The sequence below is a fragment of the Cynoglossus semilaevis genome, chromosome 11 (assembly GCF_000523025.1).
Source record: "Cynoglossus semilaevis isolate Cse_v1.0 chromosome 11, Cse_v1.0, whole genome shotgun sequence".
NCBI classification, from domain to species: domain Eukaryota; kingdom Metazoa; phylum Chordata; class Actinopteri; order Pleuronectiformes; family Cynoglossidae; genus Cynoglossus; species Cynoglossus semilaevis.
The window spans coordinates 12,137,029-12,161,150 of record NC_024317.1 but is presented as its reverse complement, the minus strand read 5'-3'; the positions used below and the strand labels follow the sequence as shown (position 1 = coordinate 12,161,150).

At 41.4% G+C, this 24,122-nt stretch overlaps 1 protein-coding gene and 2 long non-coding RNA genes across 5 annotated transcripts in view; 2 read left to right on the top strand and 1 right to left on the bottom strand.

Annotated features, from left to right (window-relative positions):
- Positions 1–168: 168 nt before the first annotated feature.
- LOC103386372 (uncharacterized) lies at positions 169–5,756 on the top strand. The gene is made up of 3 exons (XR_522309.3): positions 169–429; positions 5,385–5,509; positions 5,643–5,756. It is a non-coding gene; the product is annotated as an uncharacterized LOC103386372 (long non-coding RNA).
- The window catches only part of itga7 (integrin, alpha 7), a 27,811-nt gene continuing 4,919 nt past the window's right edge, over positions 1,231–24,122 (bottom strand). Inside the window, exons 2-26 of one of the 3 annotated variants that reach the window (XM_017036557.2) lie at positions 14,873–15,000; positions 14,592–14,671; positions 14,180–14,435; positions 13,238–13,369; positions 9,965–10,172; positions 9,494–9,690; positions 9,318–9,406; positions 9,094–9,221; positions 8,861–8,956; positions 8,668–8,729; positions 8,254–8,423; positions 8,018–8,167; positions 7,642–7,757; positions 7,352–7,538; positions 7,126–7,200; positions 6,951–7,030; positions 6,778–6,855; positions 6,407–6,509; positions 6,045–6,254; positions 5,640–5,756; positions 5,361–5,474; positions 4,823–4,921; positions 4,582–4,707; positions 4,060–4,226; positions 2,694–2,824 (exon numbers count right to left, since the gene is read on the bottom strand). In XM_017036557.2, the coding sequence (XP_016892046.1) occupies positions 4,116–4,226; positions 4,582–4,707; positions 4,823–4,921; positions 5,361–5,474; positions 5,640–5,756; positions 6,045–6,254; positions 6,407–6,509; positions 6,778–6,855; positions 6,951–7,030; positions 7,126–7,200; positions 7,352–7,538; positions 7,642–7,757; positions 8,018–8,167; positions 8,254–8,423; positions 8,668–8,729; positions 8,861–8,956; positions 9,094–9,221; positions 9,318–9,406; positions 9,494–9,690; positions 9,965–10,172; positions 13,238–13,369; positions 14,180–14,435; positions 14,592–14,671; positions 14,873–15,000 (3,112 nt within the window). In that variant the 3' untranslated portion in view covers positions 2,694–2,824; positions 4,060–4,115. Of the gene's footprint in view, positions 2,825–4,059; positions 4,227–4,581; positions 4,708–4,822; positions 4,922–5,360; positions 5,475–5,639; positions 5,757–6,044; positions 6,255–6,406; positions 6,510–6,777; positions 6,856–6,950; positions 7,031–7,125; positions 7,201–7,351; positions 7,539–7,641; positions 7,758–8,017; positions 8,168–8,253; positions 8,424–8,667; positions 8,730–8,860; positions 8,957–9,093; positions 9,222–9,317; positions 9,407–9,493; positions 9,691–9,964; positions 10,173–12,466; positions 12,575–13,237; positions 13,370–14,179; positions 14,436–14,591; positions 14,672–14,872; positions 15,001–24,122 lie in introns of all 3 variants that reach the window. The other 2 variants (XM_008320602.3, XM_008320603.3) reach the window with 2 other exon arrangements.
- Positions 12,516–24,122, top strand: part of LOC107989229 (uncharacterized) — a 16,571-nt gene continuing 4,964 nt past the window's right edge. The window contains exon 1 of the long non-coding RNA XR_001760735.2: positions 12,516–12,901. This is a non-coding gene — a long non-coding RNA (uncharacterized LOC107989229). The remainder of the gene's footprint in view (positions 12,902–24,122) is intronic.

Here is a 24,122-nt window from a genome sequence, read left to right as displayed (position 1 = left end):
TCATCCACAGGAGGGCGCTTTTGGTGAGGGCGGAGGAAGGAGGGAGGAACGACGCAGCAGCATACTTGATAATGATTGGCTAAGCTTTCATGATTAACCAATCAGGCTCACACACCCAAACTAGCAGAGGTAAGCGGCCGCAATGGCGAGTGTATAGCAGAGGTAAGCGGCCGCAATGGCGAATGTAGAGGGACAGTTGGCGTTTTCAAAACGGAAATACTAGCACTACTTAAGTTTCCTAGGGCTTAAAGGCAAGAAAAATCTACACGTTGCGCGTACGTTATGTCTCGAAGCGAAGTGTTGTCCACGTCCGTTGTGAGCAACTCTAATTTACTGAAGCATCTCTCAACGGCACACACTTCTACAAAACTAGTGGCCAGAAACACCGTTGTTGACACTGCTGACGATGACAGCGGGCCAAGTGTAAAGGTTTGATTTATTTAATTTACACTACAAAGTTAAAGCACTTCATAGTTACTGTTGACTTTTATTTTTAAGAAAATAGTTAAAGAGTACAGTATGTACAGAGAGTTAAACGCAGTTCATATTGTTAACATGTTTGTTACGAAGAAAATAACGTTCTGGCCTGTGAAAACCATAAAAAGTAATTCTGTTTCTTTTTCTTTTTTATTGGAGCTTTAACTAGTAGCTATAAGTTTTTAAAAGTAACGTGCCTAACAGGAGTAAACACATTACACTCTTCCTGTAGTGATGGATTTTGTTGTACAAATTTATGAAGAATTTTTAAAGGATTGTTTGACTTTATATATATATATTACCCGTTTCTTGTGGTTGAATTTTAATGACTTGGCTCCAAGTCATACTACTTACTCAGATATTTAGAGGAATTAAACAACAACAACAATAAAACTATTCTAGGTGTCATTGAATTATGTAGGTATTCGAAATGGCAATTTCAGTCCTGAGGTTTTACTGCCTACCAGTGTTCAGGTTATGTACTGCAGCGTAATGCACCTCCACTTGTATAATAAATATGACAACACTTGTGATTTCTGGTAGATTTATTTAAACTGTCCTTTATTATGTCTACAATGTTAGAACAGTGCAGCCAAACGAAAATAAAACAAATAAATAAAACAACAAGTCATGATGAAAATGAAAAAAGAAAAAGTCAAAGAAACTAGTGGGAGCATAAAAAAGAGCAACATTAGATTCATGCCGTTAATATGAGATTGTCCAGCAATACCTAACAAAAAAAAAAAAGATGAATTCTCATGCGTTACAGCTTCTTTATTGACTCATTTCAAGTCCTGCAGTTCAAGCATCTGAATGAATTCACCTCATCTCATAGTATCAGCGTTGAAGGGGTTGTCCATGTGTCCTCAGGTGTCCACCAAGTCATTTCCCGGAGTTTGATGTAATTTGGCGTAGCCTTGTTTTTTGTTTTTCACAGTAGCTTCTGGTTTGTTTGTTTTTTTACTCTGAGCGTAAGGCACTTGTGCTAAAACTATTCACATCAGTGTTAGAATGAACTTCGACCAGAACAGTGCTGCAGTCAGTCACATTTTACACAAATCCATACCAATGAAATGTTGTGACATTATGTTTACAGCTCAGTCAAAACGTAATTTGTCAACGTAATAATTTAGTGAATAGAGTTTGGGTGGGTTTAATTAGGGCAGAAATCATTTCAGTGCCTATATTTGCGACGCCGTCCTTTCAGTGCTCACAGTGTGGTTCAGCAATTTACAACCGCTTTTACAGACATCCCCATGTATCGTCACACTGCTCTTTGACTGTTTGTGGTTTTCCATGCACACTGGAAGAGCCATTGCTATAACAAGACTGCATGGTCAGATTCCTCCTATTCAAGTATGCTCAGGCATTTGACTATTGATGTACAGTACATTTGACTTTACAAAAAAAAAAAATGCACAAGATAAAATGTGACGTTCTCTGTTTAACTTTCTTCCTTTTTATCTCAAAAAAAAAAAAATCAGATTATCTTTAATGTCATTTTTTAGCCAGCCCAGAGCACTCAGCATGACCCCCCCCCAAAGAAACAAACAATTTTCTGCTGAAACTTTACACATATCTTACATACTGACATAGTCCCACTGTTTATCAGTGCTAACTAAAAGACAATCCTCGAACATTCAAATGATTTAAAAAAAAAACCACACATTTCGTCGATGCCTGTATCAGCCTGCAGTGTGGCGGTAATTAAGGCAAAGATGAATATTTTCTTGTGGGTAATGGCTCCTTCATTGTTATTGTCCAGTCGAGTGTGTAGTGCGTGTGTGTAGTTGCGTGTGCGCGCATCATTTATGCATGTGTCTTTTATGCATCTTCCAAAATATTGCAGGTTTGTGCATTCATGCATGTCTTGTGACTTGTGATCCTGTGTTGTGCCAGTTAAAACTCGTTACCATAGTTTGAGCATCAGTGCTGTGACTGTGAAACACTACCAAAAAACCAGATCAAAACATTGGACACATTGGTATGAAGTGAAAATCCATCCGTGGGCTGCAGTTTGGGAGATCCCAGATCCAGTGTGTACTGTATGTACTGATGCAGTACAGTGTGCACATGGTATCCTGGTCTCAGTCGACGTACGTACGCTTTTATTTTTTTAGTCCATTAGTTCCAATGTAAAAACAGAATGAGTGCCACACCGGTCGATTTCAATCAATTCAGTCAGTCAGAATTAGGAGGTCCCGTCACTCCAGTGTGTGGCCCATTCCTTTTTATGTACCACTCCAGACTTCTCCGTCTGGAACTGTGGCCTGTCCTCCCGAGGAATCTTCACAGCGTGGTACTGTGGCAGTTTGTCTTTGTAGTGGGCCCGTCGGAAGAAGCCACACTTTAGACGCAGCAGGGCGGCGAAGAACGAGAGAGAAAAGAACACAGATGAATGAATGACGGCGAATACAGTTTTTAAGACCTCACGTCGCATACGCACATGCAGTTGAATACTCAGCAACTTAAAGATATTGTAGGCCAGAACTACCTCATAACAGACAATAATATCCCCTAACAGTCATAACCCAGGTCTTTACACTACTCTATAGTGTATGCTGCTGTTTGTCTGTAGTAGTTGTATTTTTCTCTTTTTCGGATACTCAGTATGCATACTGTATATATATGATATATTATATATATTGACAACTGCCGATACTCAGTATGCATACTGTATTTATATGATATATATGTATATATATCATATATATGTATATATATACATGTCTAATCATAGATATAATGCAGACTGAGAGAAAGAGGTGGCGGTGATGTAAATGTAGAACTAGTGAGTTCTCGGGCTTAGCATGTTAGCTTAGCCGCTGGTAGATAGACTAATATGTATTTTCTAATTTGAAGTGTTTCAACTTTTGGCATCTTTTTTTTGTGGGAACTGCTCCAGTGCTCTTCCTCTCTGAAATATAACCCAATACTAACCCCACTAATGTTGTTTTTTTTATGTACCTAAGTAAACTAAACTTATGTACCTAACGTTAAATTGAAGTAGGAATTGCTGCCTACTACATCTTTAAGCCTTTATTGCTTTTAATCACCAAACCAGCGCAACTGCCAGGTGCTGTTAGGACACAACACAGTTTGCTAACTGTTCATCTGACACCAGTCAATAGTCAGTGGGTCACAGGACACATGCCAAATGCTACTCTAAGCCTTAGAAGTGGTGAAATATTAATCGCCCTTGTTGAATGGTGCCAGGCTGAATAAGCACGGTTTAAGAAGCTTTTTTTTTTTTTTTTTATTTTAAAATTACTCAGAGTAAAATCAACACAAAAAATGCAAAAACTGCAAACTATAATTCAAGTTGTTCCAGGGAATGCTTGACTATTAAAGATATTTTTTTTAAAAAAACCCAACCAAACTGTAAGTTATGCTTATTAGAAGAACCGTCAAATTCCACATTTTGAGGCTGAATGTTAACTCAAGCTTACGGTGTAAAAATCACACACACCCTTAGTTTTGTTTTGTGTGTCATTGTAAGGATTTCTGCCTGAGTGTGCACATAATTCATGCTGCAAAAAAAAAAAAAAAACACGCAGCCAGCCACACCAGCAGGAACTTTACCGCTTGGAGTGAAGGGAGGAGGGGAGAACAGGTCAGACGAAAAATAGTTATTTATATTATAGTTCTGATGCCTGCTTCTCCGCCTCCGAGGGCTGGACCCCCAGTTGGGCTTGGTAGTACTCCGTCTCATAGTGTGGGCGGCGCTCACTGCGTTTGAAGAACCCACACTGGGGCAGCAGATCAGAACAGGGAGGGATGGAGAAGGTACAGGAGGAAAAACAATCAGAATAATGGTTTCCAGTGGGAAATGACAGAAGGCAGAACAAAGACGGGCAGGGATACAGGTAGATAAGAAGAGCTAAAAGTGAGCCAGAAATAATAAAGTCATTACAGGACAGAACAGAACAAAGATGATAGAAAATAAGTCACAGAAAGGGATGATAGTTTCGGGAGGACGAGGTGAAATCAAGGTGTCCTGAGAGGAGGACTGGGTTTTTATTTTTCCCTGTAGAAAACAAGGTATCTTTTTTTTTTTTTTTTTAATTTTCTGTACCAAAAAGCAAAACAGTCGGAGGTTGTTACCTTCCACAGTATGCAGACCAGCAGAGTCAGCAGCAGGATTCCTGCCAGTATAGCTATGAGGATGATCCACCAGGGGATATAGTACTGGTCAGTCAAACCAGGTTCAGGGTAGATCATCACTGCAACCTGCGGAGGGAAGGAAGACGAATCACTGAAAACATGTCTGTGGTTCTGTTTGAACAAAAATCTGACACGTCCCAGTATTTATATATACGGAACAAATCCAAAAACGGATGACTACCTGCGTAGCAGCATCTCTGAGAATCAGGTGCTTGATGCTGGACTTGACTGTGATGTTGGCGTGGACCAGCAGCTCTAAAGCGCTAACCGCAGGGAATTCCTGAAAAACGTAGAGAACGTGTTACCTTTGTGAAAATGTTACCTTTGTCAACAGCTACTACAAGGGACACAAATTATTCGCACTCTGTCTAAAAACGTAGAGAACGTGTTACCTTTGTCAACAACTACTACAAGGGGACAAAATGATTCACACTGGGGGAAGTAATATGTCCATGTCTGAAACCATTAAAATCTCTTTAGGTTCCTGTAGAACACCTCCTGGTTACCTTCAACACTGGAGATTTAACCTGATTGACGAAGTGTGTTATCAGTTCTCAGTCCAGCTGTTTTTTTTTCCTTCTTTGGTGATGATGAGTGTTGAATTTATAGAAGTTCTTCATTAGGAAAAATGGTGTTTTTTGTTGTTTTTTTTTTTTTTTAAGGCATCTGTTCTCGAATAGTTTTCATTGTGACTGATATTCCTTTTTATTTTTTTTTACCTCTATGAAACTGCTGTTCCACAGCCTGGCATGAACCTTGAGGACAGCCTGACCAGAGAAGCTGTGAAGGGGACATTGTAACACGATACAACGTGCTGATCCCAGGAGACAATCCTGAATGAACAAAGGTGACAACAGAGCACTATGAGGTTTGTAAAATAGATTTAAAAAAAAATCTGCATGGATTTCAAATTAAAATGGTAGTTCTAGGTGTGTCAATTTGACCTCAGAAAAAACATAAAAGACTCTTTTATGTCTGTGTTCTGATCTCCTTCTCACCAGTTTGCGCGACTTCCGTCTCTCCGAAGGAGCCACAGCTGGAGTGGCTCGTCCTACGCTGCCTTTAGTTGGGACCTGACCTTCGTCCTCTGGGTGTGAGCGACGTGTTCTTCCAGCCTTGAAGGAATGCATTCATACAAAAAGAGAGAGGGGTCAGTCTCTTTCTTTTAAGTAAAACAGTTAGTAAATAACAAGGTATACTTTTGGTATACTTTTTCTCAAATATATATATATTATTTTCTGTTGAGAAGTAAGAAAAGCTTTTCAATTCAGAAAATGTGCTTGGTGAAAAAATTAAAAAATATTTCAAAGAAAAAAATGTTTTTAATGTATATATTTATGTTTTGTAGACTATAAGAGTTGTGTACAATTATAACTTTATTGTTGTTCGTCTCCTGTACTTACCCTGGCAGACTGTAAAAACCCTGCTGATGAGGATCCCTGAAGCTGAAGAGGATTAAAGGCCTCTGCAGGAGTGCACTGTGTGTCCGGGTGACCCTCGAACCTCAGGCTTGCTGGATACAGGAGCCATTTCTCGTTGGGCAGCTCATAGGGCCACATGATGTTCAGGAAGGCCGAGCCCAGCGTCTGCAGAGCCTGTCCAGGATTAGCCACCTGACGGACAACAATATATACAGGCTCATCAGAAATGGTAACAATAATAGCATTTTGTTTTTGTTTTTTTTATTTCACGGGTATTTTGTCTCTACTTAAAAAGGGGAAAATGAATGTGTTCAAATGAATACTCATTTACAGTCAAGACTCACCACAAACTCAAAATCCACTGGACTGCCTACGTCCTCCAGACTAGTCATAGCACTCTCTCCCATCACTGTCCCGCTGAAGAAAAGCTGATGAGGTCGGGCAACTCTGTAGTGACACAAGTAACATACAGTGTGTTAATGTGAGACAACTGGGTTTTTTTGGCCATTTTAGATCATTATACTTTGTTTTTTTTTTTGGCCGTTTTAGATCATTATACTTCCTTAAAAAGACATTCATTTGCATTCATAATGATGTAACAATTTGAATTTTGACAGGCTATAACTAAGAATAATGTAAATATGTTACAAGTAAAGAACACAGAAGCCATTCACGGTGTACCAAGAAATGATTTCGTTGCTGTGGTGTTACTCACCCGCTGACAGATAGAGGGAGCTCTATTACAACTTTAGCAAAAGCAGTGACTGGAGCCAAGTCAGGCTGCTCACTAATACTGAGAGAGGAAAAAAACAAAAAGAATAAACACGGTCACCGGATGAGAATTAAGTATAAATAAATAAATAAAATGATCAAAAACACGCGGCTTACGTTGTCAGTAAGAGATCGGCTGTCAACTCTGTGGTCTCTATGGTGATGTTTGCCGTGCTCAGGTTAATGGTGAACTTCAGCTACGAGACAAAATGTATAAATAAAAAAAAATAGAAAAAAATATGAATTATAAACAATTTAGGTTTTGCCCAAAATTGCGGTGCTGTTTCCTTACCTTGGTGTTTCTCTTGACAGGATTTCCCAGGTCGCACTCTACCTGGGAACCGTTCTGATTCGCTTGGCATCTCATCTGCAGTGAGCCAGAACAGATCGCATGGTAGCATTATTTTTTTTGTCAGGTTTACTGCACATACAAACCACTGTAACTCTGACAAACTTTTTTTTTTTTAATATCAGGGTGATGCAGTTAAACCCAAATGCTGCTGTGGTTGAAACTTCACCTGTGTTGGGACCCTGGAGCCGGCGTATGACAGCGTGTTTGGAAGAGTGATATTCAGCTGTGCAGCGTGAGCGTCGTCTCCATCCTCCTCTGGGTTGAGGGGGTCAGAGGGAAAGTTGGTGACTGTGATCTCCAGCACCACCAGCCGCTGGTCGGACAAGGAGAACACCTGGACGTCATCTTCATCTCTGCAAGTAAGCAAGTTATTTGATTACTTACACATACATACATATACTCGATGCCTTGCCAAATATATCCGGGGACCAAAAATTGATTTGCACAGGTACTAACGTTGGCAGGGGGGTGAACAGGTCAGAGGTCAGAGGGCGTGTTCCAAACTGGTAGCTCAACTTCAGGTTGCTCTGGCAGATTTTGTCACTGCCGCATCCTTCTCTCAGGAAGTTCACCTTCAAGGAAGCAGATGGTTAAGAGTCTTACCTTTTTTTTTGGTCATTTTTAGTTCAACCACTGACAACATAGTAGACACTCCTGCCTCCAAAAACAAAAGTGCAGTTCAACCACTGACAACATAGTAGACAGTCCTGCCTCCAAAAACAAAAGTGTCTAGCTGCTTAAAATGTCTGAGGTGAAAGTGTAAAACATCTATTTTAAGTTAAATGAGCTTTAACAAGTGACCGAGAAGCTTCTGGATAAAATTGCTAGTCACCTCTGAGTGTAGAGTATTCGAAGGTGAAACATTCAGCACAGGTGCCAGCTTCTCCAGCCTCTTGGCTCCTGAATGCCTGCGTGGTGGCACAGCCTTGATAGTGTGGGTTATGGCCAGGGAGATTGGACGAAGTTTGTCCCTGATGTTTTCCTGTTTGGACGGATGCGATGATTAAAAGTCTGCAAAGCCGTCGTGTCTCTGTTTAAGGTTAGAATTCATTCAATCCACAAACTGACATGAAGCTGGAAGACGGCGCTGGTGCACACAGGGTGGCGCTGTCGATGCAGCTCCACTTCCTCTGCCTGAGTATACTCGGGTTCTAACGAGCTACGACCCAGAAAGTGAACCCGATGTGGGAGGCCCAGCTTCCTGCGCTCTGTGTCAGCTTCGAAGTGTACCACCAGGGCTATAAGAGAGCAGGAAAAAGAGAGTTGTCAGTATAGGATTGGACAGCACTTGAAAAAGAGCCTGTATTAAACCGCCACCTTAGGGAGTAGAATTTTACACAGCTGTGATTTAATCATAATAAAGTCTAATGTTTCCCTCAGGCACAGTTACCTCCTACTTTATACAGAAGTGACTCCTGTTACTGTAAAGCCACCGTGAAAGAACACAACAGGCGTGTTTAGAAAAACTGATGTGATACTCACTGATGTGTGGAGAGTAGTGTTCTGGATGGGCTGTGAACGTGAAGCATGCCTTGACCTCCACGCTAAAAAAGAAAAGAAGCATACATTTGGTTTTTAGTTATTAACATATGAAACGCTATGTAAAATTAAAAAAAATAAGACAGATTGTAGTGACTAGAGTGACTAACAAGATTATATATAATTATAGTCCTACCAAACTCCGTCTCTGCCCTGGCAGTTGTGCTGCTCCAGATCAATGTATTCAGGTTCAATCGATATCTCTCTGATCACATGGATGACTGGACGAGACCTTCGGGGGTTATGAAAACAAACCACTTTAGTGAAATTGAACAATCGATGCACGGTAAAAGTTGTGTTAAATGCGAAGATAATATCCAAACCACTAAGAGCGTAACAGTCTCTTTTTGACAACGTCATGACTCTTACCGAAACAGAACCACCGAGTCATTCAGAGAGCCAACTGCAATATCGGGATATTGGTTATTGTCAATATCCAGACCGCCTGAGATGGAGTATCCAAAAAGTTTCACATCAAAGTCACGACCGTCCAACACCTGCGGGAATTGAAAGATAAATGTTTTTTTTTTTTAGCCATTTAAAACCATCAACAACATTTGTTATTTCTTACTGACATTAAACAAACAGCTCACCTGAGCAGGTTTGGTCTCTATTCCAGAATCCGATCCTCTGTAGATGAAGACTTTGCCATCTCCATCAAACGGTGCGCCCACAGCAATATCTGTACATATGGAATAGTTCATGATGACATTATTAATTAAAGTATTTTTTACTTTATCTTGTACCTTCATCACACGGTCAGTCTCACCTCCATATCCGTCTTGGTCCAGATCTCCAATACTGTTCACCGTCATCCCAAACATGGAGTCATATGTACCGTTGAGTCTGATTGGCCGCGCGTGATCGTCCCAGTGACCAAATGGGTTCAGATAAACATAAACAGCTCCACCAATTTCTGCCTTACGGTCAAAAAAGTTTGGAGCGCCAACAATCAGGTCGGTCCAGCTACAAAAAAATAGCAAAGTAATTTAGACTTCAAGCTTAGAGTTCAAGTTAGACTTTGTTTACAGATAGTGCTTTCAATTGAAGTACACTTTTGTCAAAGCTCTGCTCACTTTCTGTTCGGTTGGCTATGTTGACATTGCAGAAAGTTTAATTTAATTTGGGTTTTTTTTGTATCATGTTTCACTATTCTATTTCTACTTACCGTCATTTGTTTAACTCCCAGTACATACCCAGTTCATACACTAACGGCAGCTGCGTCAGGGCATTTTCTTACCCGTCCATGTTTAGATCGGTGGTCGCTACCGAGTAGCCAAATGAAGATGCCAGTTCCTCCCCCCAGAATATGTGTTGCGGCACCAGCCGGTAGACATTGTCCTTCTTCAACAGCACCACCGCCCCTGTGTGGTTAGCCCTCGGTGCGCCCGCTACAAAGGTCAGCTCTCTGAGACTCATTATACCTAAGGCTGAGTCTACAGAAAAGCCTGAAGGATGAGGAAACGGGAAAAAGGAAGGGAGGGCAGGGGGTTGGGGGGGAGGGGGAGGGAGAGGTCAGGGGTTAGTATTGACCATGGGCCTGGGAGGCTAATATAGCATGTTCTGCTCGGCTTCTTACTAATGAAATGTGTGCCTTAAGTGGCTATTGATTTTACGCCAACGTCATGATAAGTCTAAATGTCTTGTGTGTTGCTGTGGGAGGAAAGTAAATGCTCGTGTGTCTACCAGTCAGTGGAAAGGCCTGGAAAGAAATTTATTGGACTTCGCTAATTCCTCATGAGATATATGTTCTGGCTTGTGAATCAGCCGCCTCTGGTGAACGGCAGTACGTAAACAGAGGCTGGATGTAAATCAGATTTATGGCGGTCCAGCGCATCTCCTCCGCCCAGTGAATTTGTGTGCATCTGTTTGTGTGTGTTTGTGTGTGTGCTGTGAAAAATAACACGTCATTCCGAACAATTCACTTAAACCCAAGCAACCGCATGCATTTGCTAAAGTACTCTATAACAGACGAAACATGCACGAGTGTGTGAACCTAGGGCAGGATCATCTATCAGGACATTTGTTAGCCCTACGTAAACATGCAGATGGAGACAAAACAGAGACAAACATTCAGCAGCTCCAGGGTTGCAGGTGTGGAATGCAACAGATTACATCCCGGCTCCTGTAAAAACGAACGCTCAGAGGCGAGGCGCTACTTTTTCCACACTGGGTGGCTTTTAACACACAGGCTTAATACACGGTCAACACAGTAAAGACTAGACGTGGAGTGGACACCTAATGGTGCAAAAGGGTTTAACGGGGGGTGGGGCTGGGGCCCTGCAGCAGTCTACAAACAGTAGTTTGTTTTATCAGTGATTTACTTATTCAACCAAGTCTTTTGTATCATTGTGTGAGGTCAGGGAGGCTGAGAACCACTATTTGGACACCATTACATTTTTTATTAGTTTCTTCTGTGATTCCTAATTAATACACTGTAATATTTGTATTTGATTATTAATATATTTTTAGGGTAAACGTACATCGGGCACTCCTTTGTTCTTAAGTAATTATCTAAATAAAATTTTTCAACTTAAGTAATTATCTAAATAAAATTTTTAAAAAATAAATAAAAGAAGACTTCAAATCTAAAAAAAAATAGATACCACCGCTCCATTGTAGCATAAGAAATCCTGTTAGCCCTGCACTTTACATCAAAGAGACTTCTTAAATGGGATTTGATTCAGCTGTGCCCGGGAGTGAACAGAAAGGTTTTTTTTGGGGGGGGGGGAATCCTCGTTGTTTTCTTTCCCTTTGGGATTTATATGCAAAACAACTGTCAACCAGGGGCGTGTCGGGTTTTAAATTCAGCTAAGGGTATTAATTTGGGAGCATTTAAAACAGTCGTCTCTGGTGATTTAGTAAACATGCGTATGTGTGGCTGGTTAGGATCAATGGAAGCATGTGAGATATTAATGAAGGCTCGGGGGTCATGTGGGAATTAGCGTTGTCAGGGAGACAGGTTCAATATGGTGAGTGGGAGGGTACAGAGGCGCGTAGGTATGTGAATAAAGAGATTTATGACAGAACTGTTTACCAAGGAGAAATAACGACAGACCGACCACATCATGTTTCCACATAAGAATGTTAAAAGCTAAAGGGAGCGTTGACAGAAGAACAAAACTCATCTGGAGTCAGGAACAGAAGAAGGATTTGGGATTTTATTTCGTGTGTCTTCTACATCTACAGATTTCTACCAAACCTTTATGGGGTTTGTATCGCTCTGTGCTAATATTAGCTCGCTGACACTCTGTAACTAAGCTACAGTTTTGTTAGCACAACCATTAAGACTTTCTGGTTAGTTAGATTGTCTGTGATCAAAGAGACGACAAGTCACCGAAAAACCACCACCTCCTGGAAGAGCATCGTACCGACACACACATGCAGACGAACGCAGAATTCAACAGACATTACAGACAGGCACCCTGCTGTTACTGAAAGAGACAACCTCCTAATTTATGTGCTGCTAAAAAAAAAAAAAAAACCCAACCCAAAAGATATCAAAAATTAAATGATGTAAATAATATTTTTTGAGGGGAAGAATCTTATTTCGTTCCTAGCAGCTGTCTCTTCAGAACAGTAAGGGTGGAACTATGTTGTTAAACATAGTTTAATTCCATAACGGTAGACACACGGTGGAATTAAAGGAAGCACTGAGGCTACGACGGAGACAGAGGACATTAGACTACGTCCACTACAAGCTCAATCCGGTCCAAAACAACATCACCTCGCTCCTACAAACCTAAGTAGCTATTATGAGCTACGTCCTCAAATGGAGTGGGCCGGCTGGAGGGCTCCAGAGTTTTGTACAGCAGTGCATCTTCAACAGGGCTAGCCATGAACAAGAGCCCTAGGGCCCGAGACAGGGAAAAGAAAGATAGAAGATACAGAAGGTGGAGTGCAGGGTGGGGGGGGGTTGGGGTGAAGGGGTGGTGAGATGGTGAGGAGGCAAAAAAAGTGAAAAGAGAAAGGAAAAAAGGAAAAGGGAGGTGCCGGTGAGACGAGCTGCGATTGATTGGTGTTTTTGTCTTCTGTGGTGCTGCAGGGTGTCTCTCCTGCAGAACCGGCGGGTACCCAGTGAAGTGGTGACGGACTGTGGGATCAGACTGTGTCCCAACATGATTCCGCTCGCAGAGTGAGGACACATTTTTCAGAGCTTCATTCCCAGACGAGGTCGGTGAGTGGAATAAGGATAAGCTAATTGTTTTTAGCCTCATGAGAATCTATGGCGGTCCCTGATTAGTTTGGACATATTTGACAACTCCACCCGCATTACATGAGAAATTAAATATAGGTGGAGTCATGTGCATGTGTTTTATGAGTCACGCCAATAAAGACGTAGCCCAAAAATACTCTGCAGGGAATTGGAGCCATGTACTGAAACAAGTTTCTGTTCACTGCTCAGAGGGTAATATTGAGATACAGTCTCAGCCCCCAGTGTCACCCTTCCCTCTTCTGCCCTCGCTTTCTCCGCTGTGCGTGGACAGCAGTGAGCAGGGAGGACAAATCCTACCCAGGTAACTGTGGTAAGGCACAGGGATGAGCTGAGCATTGAGTTGTTTCTGATCTGCCACCTCGTACGGTCCGTCGTCATAGAAACCGAGGTCTAGCAGAGTCTGGTTTAGGAGTTGGACACGCATCTCACCTAGATATGGAAACAGGTGAGGGAACAGCAAAACAACAACAACAACAACAACCACAGGCTTTTTACGTCAAACGCGTACGAATGTTTGTTATACGGTTTTAAAATTAGATAATGTTAAGACTTATGTTTAAGTTGAATTACTCCAAATGTTTATGGAAATATATTTATACAGGATGGTGCACTAAAACCAAAAATCATACAGTATGGACAGATTGTAGACTTACATTTTAAAATAGAATATTATGATGAAAATACATAACAGTTATACAGTATATTTATCTATAAAAGTCGATGTATTTCTAGACCAGAGTGATCAAACATACAGTCCGTGGGCCAAAACCTAGGGGGTTCAATCAGGCCTGTCTGATAAATTTTGAAAATTAAAAAAAAAAATCTTCACACTTTACATGTTCAGGATATGGTTTGAATAATTATTTTTTATTAAATATTAATATTTATTATATACAGCGGGACCCCGAGATACGAGTTTAATCCGTTCCACCACAGCACTCGTATCGAGGTTGTATTTTCCCCATTAAAAATAACTAAAAACCAATTAATTCATTCCAGCCCCCCAGAAATATACTCTTAAAAAATGTAATCAAATTCTGCCTCCTATCTCAACATAATATATTGATAACATAAAATAATATTAATTTAGAAAACATTTTATATTATTGTTATAATAATATACTGGGAAACCCGGGGAGCTCGTATCTCGGGGGCCCCACTGTATATGTACAGTTCTTTGCAAAGAAGACAGAAAACAGAGCGGAAACCGTGGACTTGTGTCATGTTGAGATTTATTACCTTTCCAGTTGTATGTCCCCGGAGCTCCAAACAGAATAAAGCTGTTGTCTGGGGTGAAGCTGACAGAAAGGCCCTGCTGACAGAAGCCAAACTGTTCGTGTCCCTGCGGTCGACCCTCGCAGAATTTCCACTCCCCTCCATCCAGGTCATCTCGCTCTGTCAGGTCCTCGCTTAGGACATAGCAGCGTCCGATGGGATCGCGAGTCTCCGAGGGTTGATTCACACGTTGCCTGAGCTCATATAAGTGAGCGCAGGTCTGTGGAGAGATAATTGATGGTATTATGAGAATCTCTTATGATGGCTGAGACTGTAGGTCTATTACACACTGCGTATGCCACAACGGTATGCATCGTGCTCGACTCTAATGCAGTTTCCTGCACTGATGGTTTTAGACGACGTGCACTTCACTCACCACCACCTTTCCTCCGATCCCCTGACTCTTGACAGTAACACCCAGCCACTGGTTGTCTTTGCTCTCTCTGTCCAGACTCACTGGGAGAAAACACAGAAAGGAAATGACAAACGCCGCGGTTTCCACATTGTAAACTAATTAGGGCCTGAGTCACAGGAAGCAAAAAACGTTATGTAATGGAGTTATTTTAGCACTGGTTATAATATACAACCTTTTATAACAAACTTGGTTCAGAACTACTGGTTGTTTTTCGTAGGCGTTTAGTTCTACTCCAAACTCACCGCTTCCGTCAATGTCCACTCTTTCACAGTCGTACTCCTCTGGAGTGATTGGACACCTAAACAGAGCTCCTGGCCGACTCCCCCGCAGCAAACCCTGGCCAGCTGCCTGTGGTGCACCAACCAGGATCCTAAAACAGCATATACGTTATTTGATTACATGATCATAGGCAGTTTTTTGTTTTGTTTTTTTAAATAAGTTATAAAGCACACCTAGATCAGAAGTTCGCAAACTTTTTGACCCGGAGGCCATAATGGGTTCTAAAATTTTACAGGGGGGTTGGACGTAGATAGTGTAAACAAAAATAAATGACAAACGTACGAAAATGATTTTAGCGTTGTGATGTCTGATATTGTATTCTCATCAGACATACAGCTGTTGATGCGACTTCAGTGAAAAAATATTTTGTTGTCCACTCCTTATTGTGGGGATTGTTGGGGCAGTGGTGGCTTAGTGGTTAAGGAAGCGGACTTCAGGTTTCGAGTCCACCAGCTGCCAAGTTACCACTGAGGTGCTCTGAGCATGGCATCGTCCCCACTCACTCTCCCCGGGCTGGTCACTTTGGTGATGGGTTAAAAGCAGAGGTCACATTTTGTTGTGTCACAATGACAAGTAGTTCACTTTCCACTTTTTTTTTCTTAGAGTCGCTAATTTTTACTTAAGGGTTGGAAGTTCAAGCAAAGAGCAAAGCAAAACAGTAAAGCAAAGAGTAAAAGACGTCACCACTGGAGTGTGCTGTCTTATTGGGAAAGTGCGTAAATTGCAGGGCGAAAAAGCAAAATGAAATATATAATTTAATTTTATAATTTGGACACGTTCAGCATGCCGTATCATAGTTTGTCCAAGCCTGACCTAGCTGGTATTAAATTCTCCTTCACCTATCTTTATAGGATTTGACTTCATATTAAAAATCCTCCGATAGATATACAAGACGCGTGAGAAAAATCCTCAGCGTTTCTCATTGTACCAGAGTGAGATGTTAACCTACTCCAACAAAGGCTGAGAAACTGCAGGAGCTAGGAACTAGGTTCTGTTGACATTAAACTCAGTGACGACAGCTCTGTGATTTCTCTGGCTTCTGTGTCGTGCTATCAAGGGGAAAGGACGGTTTTATGCTCAGTGAGGTGGTCAGTGATATTCTGGGGCCAGTGTCACTGCCCTGGGCCTTATTAGGAGCGGCTCATTCAGACTGGGATGCTATTTAAAAACCGAAACATTGAGCTGCATTCTTCCCAACCCTGTTAGCCGTGGAACCCTGTCACCATGGAGGCAAGAAGGGAGGAAACTTGGGCAGAGGGGAACGATCGTAAAATAGACAGAAACAAGGGAGAGAGAGTGCATTTTAAATGCAGTGCAAAAACATCAGTTTGCGATGTACAGACAGGATGGAGTTATTTTTAACAATGGTATGCTACAGCAACAAAAAATAGCTACTGTATATCACCATAAAGTAGTTACAAGGTCCATGAAAGAAAATGCTTTTCTACCATCTCCCTTGTTTACCTTGTTGCGTTCACACTTAAATTAGAGCTCTCTGTAGCTGGGAAGTATGCGCGCCTATAAATACAATGGGGCAAGCTGATAGCACTGCAGGGACCAGGCTCACAGAAAATATAGCGGGAACTAGCGGGTCTGAGAAACCGAGTCATAACACAAGTGTCAGGTGTACAGCCGCTCCTCCTGAACTGTGATGGATGCGGAACTTTAGAAGTATTTGACAACTATAGTTTCAGACAGTGAAACACTGTTAAGTCCGTCGGTAAAGTAAAACGAGTATGGTGGTCGAAAAACCCAGTCTAGCAACATTTTTTGAATTTTTTGAAGAAAGTCCGGTGCAACGTGTCGTGAAATCCGATAACAATTGATTGCACATTTTTTGAATTTTTTGAAGAAAGTCTGGTGCAACGTGTCAAAAACAAAAACAAAAATTGATTGTGATGTTTTTTTTATTGAAAATAGTTTTAATTACTGATATATTTAGCTACAGTGTGCAGCTTGTTTATTAAATGCACCGTAAGTTTTGCCGAACAATTCTCAGGAAAGAAAGTACTTCAGACTCTGATCATCAGATAAACAGAGCATTGAGTAAAAAGTCACATCAAAGTGTAGTTCATTACATTTGTAATGAACTATAATCGTTTGCCAGTGCACTAAACTGAATGAGATACAAAGAGTTTTTGAATAAACAGTAGTAGGAACTGTATAAAAGACCTTCAAACAATTGACTCTTAATTTTGTCCCAGAATGTTTTTGTGGTGCTTAACAGCAACACAACTGGATACTAATTGTAGACAAAAAAAAAATTGCCACCAATAAATATCTGTAGTAATTCATATATTTGATCAGAGTTTTTAATTACTCTATCCACAATCCATTTAACTACTATAACCATGCCGTGAGTCACGATCAGTGTCAGACGTCCAAGGTTTACAGGAAGTTTAGGAAGTCGCCCTCATCCTTACAACGGCTCCTTGATGCCAACAAATGAAATGAAGCATCCCGGAATTTAAAGTAAGCGAGCAGGAGGCATGGGAGGCAGAGGAAGTGTGTGGGAGGAGAAGGAGGGCGTGAACTAAGGTGTCCTTATGATTGTTTGTAGTACTTTTCCCGTGACTCAAGAGTTGGGGTTTCCATGCGTTGGTTGGACAATACACTCTCTGATCACAGAGAAAATTAAAACGAATGAAGAGCAAGGCTTTTTTAAGCAATCTTAAATCCTTAAATCTTCTACATTTTAGTGAAAACAAAAGGACAAATACTAATTGTCTCCCTTTAGAAGACTTACTTGTGTTTAAATTGTCTTAAGAATTTGAAGTTTAGGTAAAAAGGTACGGCGTACAAACTACTGACTGATGATGATATCATCAAAACTGCCACGTAAAAATAATTTGCGTTCAATACTTCCTCACCGGTGGTCTGTGTGGCGTTAACAAGTCAGTAATGTTAGTCCAACGCAAACACATTACACCAATCTCGGAATCTCTTTAGGAAGAAGTGCTCATCACTCAAACCTGATAAGATCTGCCCACTTCTACACGTCGACATTCCAGCGGTCTCAGTTCTGGTTTCTGTTATGGTGGTACCTCTTTTGCCCCCCCACCCCCCTCAAAGGCAGATATAGTGCTGGCAGGTGTGAGAGTGTAAGTGGGAGGTACGTTATACAGTACCAGCAGTATTTGGAGAGCAGAGCTGAATGACAGCTAGTCTGTCTGTGCAGCTGTAAAAACCACAGGTAGAAGTGATTTATTGTCGCAAGATGTTGCATGAAAAAATAGCTTTGGCTGTAGCTTCACTCTGATAGAAGGGTATATGAGGGGAGGTAGGTGTGTAAAACGACAGACAGACAGTAAATAATTATTCAGTGGATCTAGAGAACCACACTCACGGCAATATGTCAAATCATTCAAGTGAAATCGTGGAATTGAATTACACCCTCCAATATCCATGGAAGTGTTTACTTATGTATTGATTTGGCCCAGCAGGTGGATTTCATGTACTATAACCAGATCGATGCGAGGTCGGCGTCATCGCAACGTTTGACCGTGATCATTTCAGTTCTGTCTTTTTCCCTTCACGCTGAAAGGCCAATGGTGCGGTTCTGTTTTCAGAACCGGATTTGAAACCAGCCATTGTCATAACAAACAGCTCAGAAATAGTTCTCCAAAATCAGGAGCATTTCTTCATCGACAAACCCATGGGACTTTTTATAGTCACGGAAGAGATGATGAAGGAAGAGGAGGTTAAAAAAAAAAATAGTTACAGTTGTGGACAAATGTCCAGTTTTCTTTAAAAGGAATGTAAATTTGTTTAGGTTGATTGTTTATTTAAAAATGAGAACTGAGAAGCATCTGTATGAAATTAATGTTAGTTCATATCTGCATGTCAGTGCCTAAAGTATGTTACTAAATATGAATAATCTCAAAAATTGCATCGCCAAAATTAGACATCAACAATGTTAAACAATGCAACGCTTTGTCGGCCACGGTTTTGTCAGTTGTCCGGCCGTTGGTTTTCAAGCGTGAAATAGTACAACAGACAAGAGCAGGTGTCGTGGATGAGCAACGGTTAGTCATTTATGTTCTCTTCAAACACTTCACAGCCCACTGCATTGTTCACGTTTGAGTCAGATGTGATCATATCACGATTTCCAACACCAGGCTCATCTGTCAGTAATCCTGCATTTGACATGGTGTCAGATCTGTGGTTTGTGTCTGAGGGCGGGAAGATAACGGATGGTTGACGGCAAAACCCAACCACAGGCACCGGCATGACGTGACTCTGGGTTTGAGTTTGCGAGAGTGTGTGTACTGGTGTTATCACATCGTGGGGACACGAGTCAGTTTGACATTTAAAGCTGTAGGGACCTGTTGAGTTGGGTGTACTGGTGTTATCACATCGTGGGGAGTCAGTTTGACATTCAAGCTGTAGGGACCTGTTGAGTTGAGAGGACATGATCAGTGGACCTGTGATGTGTCCATTACTATGTGTGAATTGTGCAATCGGTATAAAATGTTAGTCCCACAATGGGGAAATTCACAGTGTGAGTTTTTGCAGCCCACAGGTGGCACCGGTAGGTATCGGGTTGCAACTCTCAGGCTGCCACAGGGGGCACCAAAGAGTTTGCGTTTTTTTTCTGTGACTCGCAGGATTGTCTGCATGTTAGGCAGATATGTAGGGCAGGCATAACTACACTATGGAATATATATTGAACATATAAAATATATCGAGTGTTTGCTGTTGTACATAAAGAGTCTATTTTATTCAAATTCTCCGTATTGTAAGGCAACGGCACTACTAAGTTTGTATCTGTTCTTTCGTATAGTTTAGATTCCTTAGAAAGGTCTATTTCTGACATGCTCTGTTCTTGTCCCTCCAATGATTTTAAGCCTTTTCTTCTCTGTGTTCTTAGTCCAGAGCTTTAACAATGTCCTCCCACTGTCAGGCGGAATTGGTTTTGGTCCTCTTTGACCTCTGGAAGAATACAGGCCAAGACTATAGAATGAATGAAGCAACGCCGTCACAGAGAGAAAGCCAGTACGTTGCCTTACCCAATGCGTCTGAATCCATTGTGTCCAATACACAGTACTTCTCTATATCCTTCCCCTTATCTCACTGTGATTTACCACCACGCCCTCCTCTACCATCCTCCTTGTTTTCCAGCTAATATCACAGACACAACACGACTCCCAGCACCGTCATTACACTGCACTCACACCCATGTGTTTTTTCATTGTGGGGGCATTTGTGCGGTGACCCCTACACTCTCTATTCACGGTGCTATCCTCACCTCCCCCCACAAAAACCAAACCCCTGCATTGCACATGGCCTCAGACACACAGAATCCACTCCTCCCCCACTCCTTCCCCCTGGCCGTGCGTCAAATGCCATGTACAGCCACAGCAAGTGTTCGAAAGACGGACAAACTGAAAGGCTAAGGAGAAATGTCATCACAGACTGCTGCTTGTTACTGAAAATGTCATCTGTTTGCTTGACAAAACTCCTAAACTAATACGCATAAAGATTACACATTATGCCGTAAAAAACAATCTGCCCTTTAAAACAACACCCACGAGTTTGAAGTTGTATTCGTTTTGCTTATATTTAAACACAGGGGTTTCAAACTCATTTTCACCAGGGGTGAAAATGTGTACTGTATAGCTGTAACTACTCCATAAAATATTTGTACGTTTAGTTTCTGCAATTGATTATTATTTATTATTTAAGTTACAAATATTCTGCAGTGCTCTGTGTAATAATATATATATATATAAATATATATAAAATATATTTATATATTTATAAATATATATAAATATATATAAAATATATTTATATATATAAAAAAATATATAAATATATATAAAATATATTTATATATATATAAATATATATAATTTATCAAGTTAAGAAACTCCTTTTTTTATAAAGCAATTAAACACTTGAGTTTGACACATATGTTTTAACACATACCATGGAATGGCTTAAATGACTATATTTATGTATTGTGGGAAAAAATAAATAAATAATAGTAGACAAAAGTTGCCTCTACCTATTGGCTGAATCTAATCTGAACATCAAGCCGAGGGCAGGGATGTCATTTCATAACAACGTAAAGATAAGGGACAAAAAGGGACGTTTCTGAAACTATACAGATCCACCACACGGATGTCCCCATATGTAGTTCTTTAGCGGGAACGAGGGTGAGACCGAGGCGTGAGGCTCTTCACACCCTTTAACATCTGTCCGTCATTGAGCACTGTGAAGAGCTGTTCTTCTGCAGACAGTGGCTCTACAGGATCAGCATGGGGGGCCAGGGGACTCTGTAGACCTTCTGTTGTTATTTTTAGACAGGACTGTGACCTTTGCATTCTACACACACACACACAGACACACCAACACATCAGACACATAAAACACACACACACACACAGACACCAACACGTCAGACACATAAGTAAAGTGTGTGCAAGCATGCAGACAGGACTGCAGATGTAAATGTTAAAAAAAAAATGTCACGAACACTAAACGCTGCGCAACAACTGTGTCAACTTCAGCTCGTCACTGACTCCGGCCTGTACAACAGCGTGACAGTCAGTCGCGTCTGTTCTGAAAGCCGTGCTTTCACACCTGACTACAGCTTTCTCCTTGTTTTTCTAAAGACAAAAAAACACGACAGCTGAGAATGAGGTGACCCGGCTCTGAATCATCACGTTTTCAACATTTCAACCAACTCGTTCATTTTGCAGACAAGTAAATGGATTTGGTAGTGCGTAGTTAAGGACAGAAACAGCTGCCAGTGGTCGTAGAGGTCCTTTGGGAGATTGCGGTTCACTGCCCACGGACGTGACTCATGTCGTGCTTTAGGTTTTCGTTCTCTTGGCGTTACTGTGGCAGATCGGCACTTGGCGATGCAATATTGGGCGGGTAGTTAAAGATTCAGGCAATAATGTGTTTTCTGTGACGTTACTAAAGTACAACGGTAACCCTATCCTCACTTTACATGCATCTTTTACAAGCACTGAATCCACCAGCTGCACCCCGACTGATCAATAAGAGAAGGGCCATTTCCAGGCAAAGATGGCGTAATGATTGGCCCTGATTGGTCCAAAGTGAAGAGAGGCCTCGACTCTGACACCATCTCAACCTTGTTTCTTTCCAACTCCCCCTTTTCTTCTTCTGCCCTTTTATCCCCTCATCAATCTATTGATTGGTCTGTTCGGATGTTTATCCACTTTGCTCTCGAATTGCACTTCCACTTGCTCATATTTTCGTGTCCCTATTCAACATCCGCTACTTATTTTTGCGGTAGCGTTGACCGAAAATACAAATTTCATTTTCCAAATTAGTGTTCGCCTTATTTGTAAGGACACAGTGATATTCCCTGAGGTAATTCTCCCGAGTCTACTCACAGCTTATTTACAAAGTAGAATAAAAAGCAGTTGAAATAACAAGTCAAGCCAGAACAGTCGAATATCTTGATGATTTATGACAAAGTGAAAAAATAGGTCATTTCCCGTTGAAATAACAAGTCAAGCCAGAACAGATGAATATCTTGATGATTTTTGACAAAGTGAAAAAATTTTTTTCCTGTCTTCTTTCTATTTTTCCGAAAAATCTGATCCCAGAATGCGAACATTTCCTCATCATATTTGCAGCAGGAGGAAACATTACATCATTCTGATTTAACAGTATATAAAGTCCTATATATTTTCACTCAGGCTTCCTGAGAGCTGCGGGATAAACAACAAGCTGAAATTCTACACAGTGCAGGGATAATAAGAAAAAAAAAAGGCTGACAATGCAAAGCCTGTGACGAGCCTCTTTGACCTTGTTTCCTGCCTATCTCATGTCCAATCCAGGCAAAATGCCAGACGTGCTAATTCAGCCAGCGTGCAGCAGATTGGCGGATGAAATGCTAGCGTAAACAATCAAACACGTGATCCCGATAAAAGCAAACAAACGTTATCTATATTTGGCGTCATTTCCTGCTCCCCTTCCACCCACTTGTTTTTAATCTCTTATCTCCGTCCAAATTCAGCTCCCGCTGGAGCCCCCTGGAGTGCAGCTGATTGATTAAACTGCATGTTAATCACGGACAGACTTGCGGCTTCCCGTGCACATACACACATATATGCACATTTAATCAAATGGGAGGCCTGCTATGATTTATTCATCCCCACATCTTCTATTACCTTCCGACCCTCCAGCCCTCCCCCACTCGGCCATCATACAACATTTATGTCCAGCGAGATAATGCAACAGCTGACGTTCTATCGGGCAGCGATATTAAAAAAAAAAAAAAGCGCAAGACTGACAATTGTAATTAACACCTGTGATTTGTTTAATGCTGCAACAAAACACTGAATACTGTCCTGACCCCTGAAGCTGACCTTGTGTTTTTATCGAACAACTATATCTGTAGTGAGGATGCAAAAAAAAAAAAAAAAAAAAAAACGGCCCCTGCTTCTCCAAAGACAGCCTCTGTGCATTTTTGAAACCACGTTCGATTCAAAGTCGCATGCTTTCTTCTGACTCGGCAGATTGTCCCCGCCGCCTCTAACAAACACGTGGTGCACAGGGTAATATTCCTGAAAGCTCTCGGCCGAGTGGCGCAGCTTCCCGCCGAGCTTTTGTCCGGGGCAAAGCGAAGGAGAACAGGGAGAATTTTAAATAGACAGAGAGTGAGGAGGGAGGCAGCGCAGAGCATTAATGCTTAGCTGAAAAAGTCCACGTCAAATAAAATGGCACTGCCGCTGTTTGAATTCCTACACATTTACGAGGCTTCCGCGTGAATGTCTCTGAGAGACTTAGCGACGATGTGTAACCACGGACCACACAAACTCACACAAAGAGAGAGCGGGTCGAAAAGGCACGGAGAATAGCTGCAACTTTATTTACAGCTTTTAAGAATGCGCAAAAGAACCTGCACTTGTTTCGCCGTTTTAATGCAAATTAGCCTTAACTCCGTATGACAAGAGAAATATGTGAACTAAACGCGACTGGACAAATTTTTGCCTCAAGGATCTCTTCTGATTGAAGTCTTATCGTGACTTTTTCGTTCGTCGCATCGCTTCTCTTCTCTTATTCCCCATCAGCTCGATCTTTTAGAGGTCACCCGAGAGTGAATTCTGAAAACACTTGGTGGTTTTGAAGGCAAGTAAATCAAGCCTCGCGCTCAAAGAGAGGATTTGTTCGGCTTCAGAAGGCTCTGAAACTGAACTTCAGACTAGATGTCTGGGATTATATCTTTAA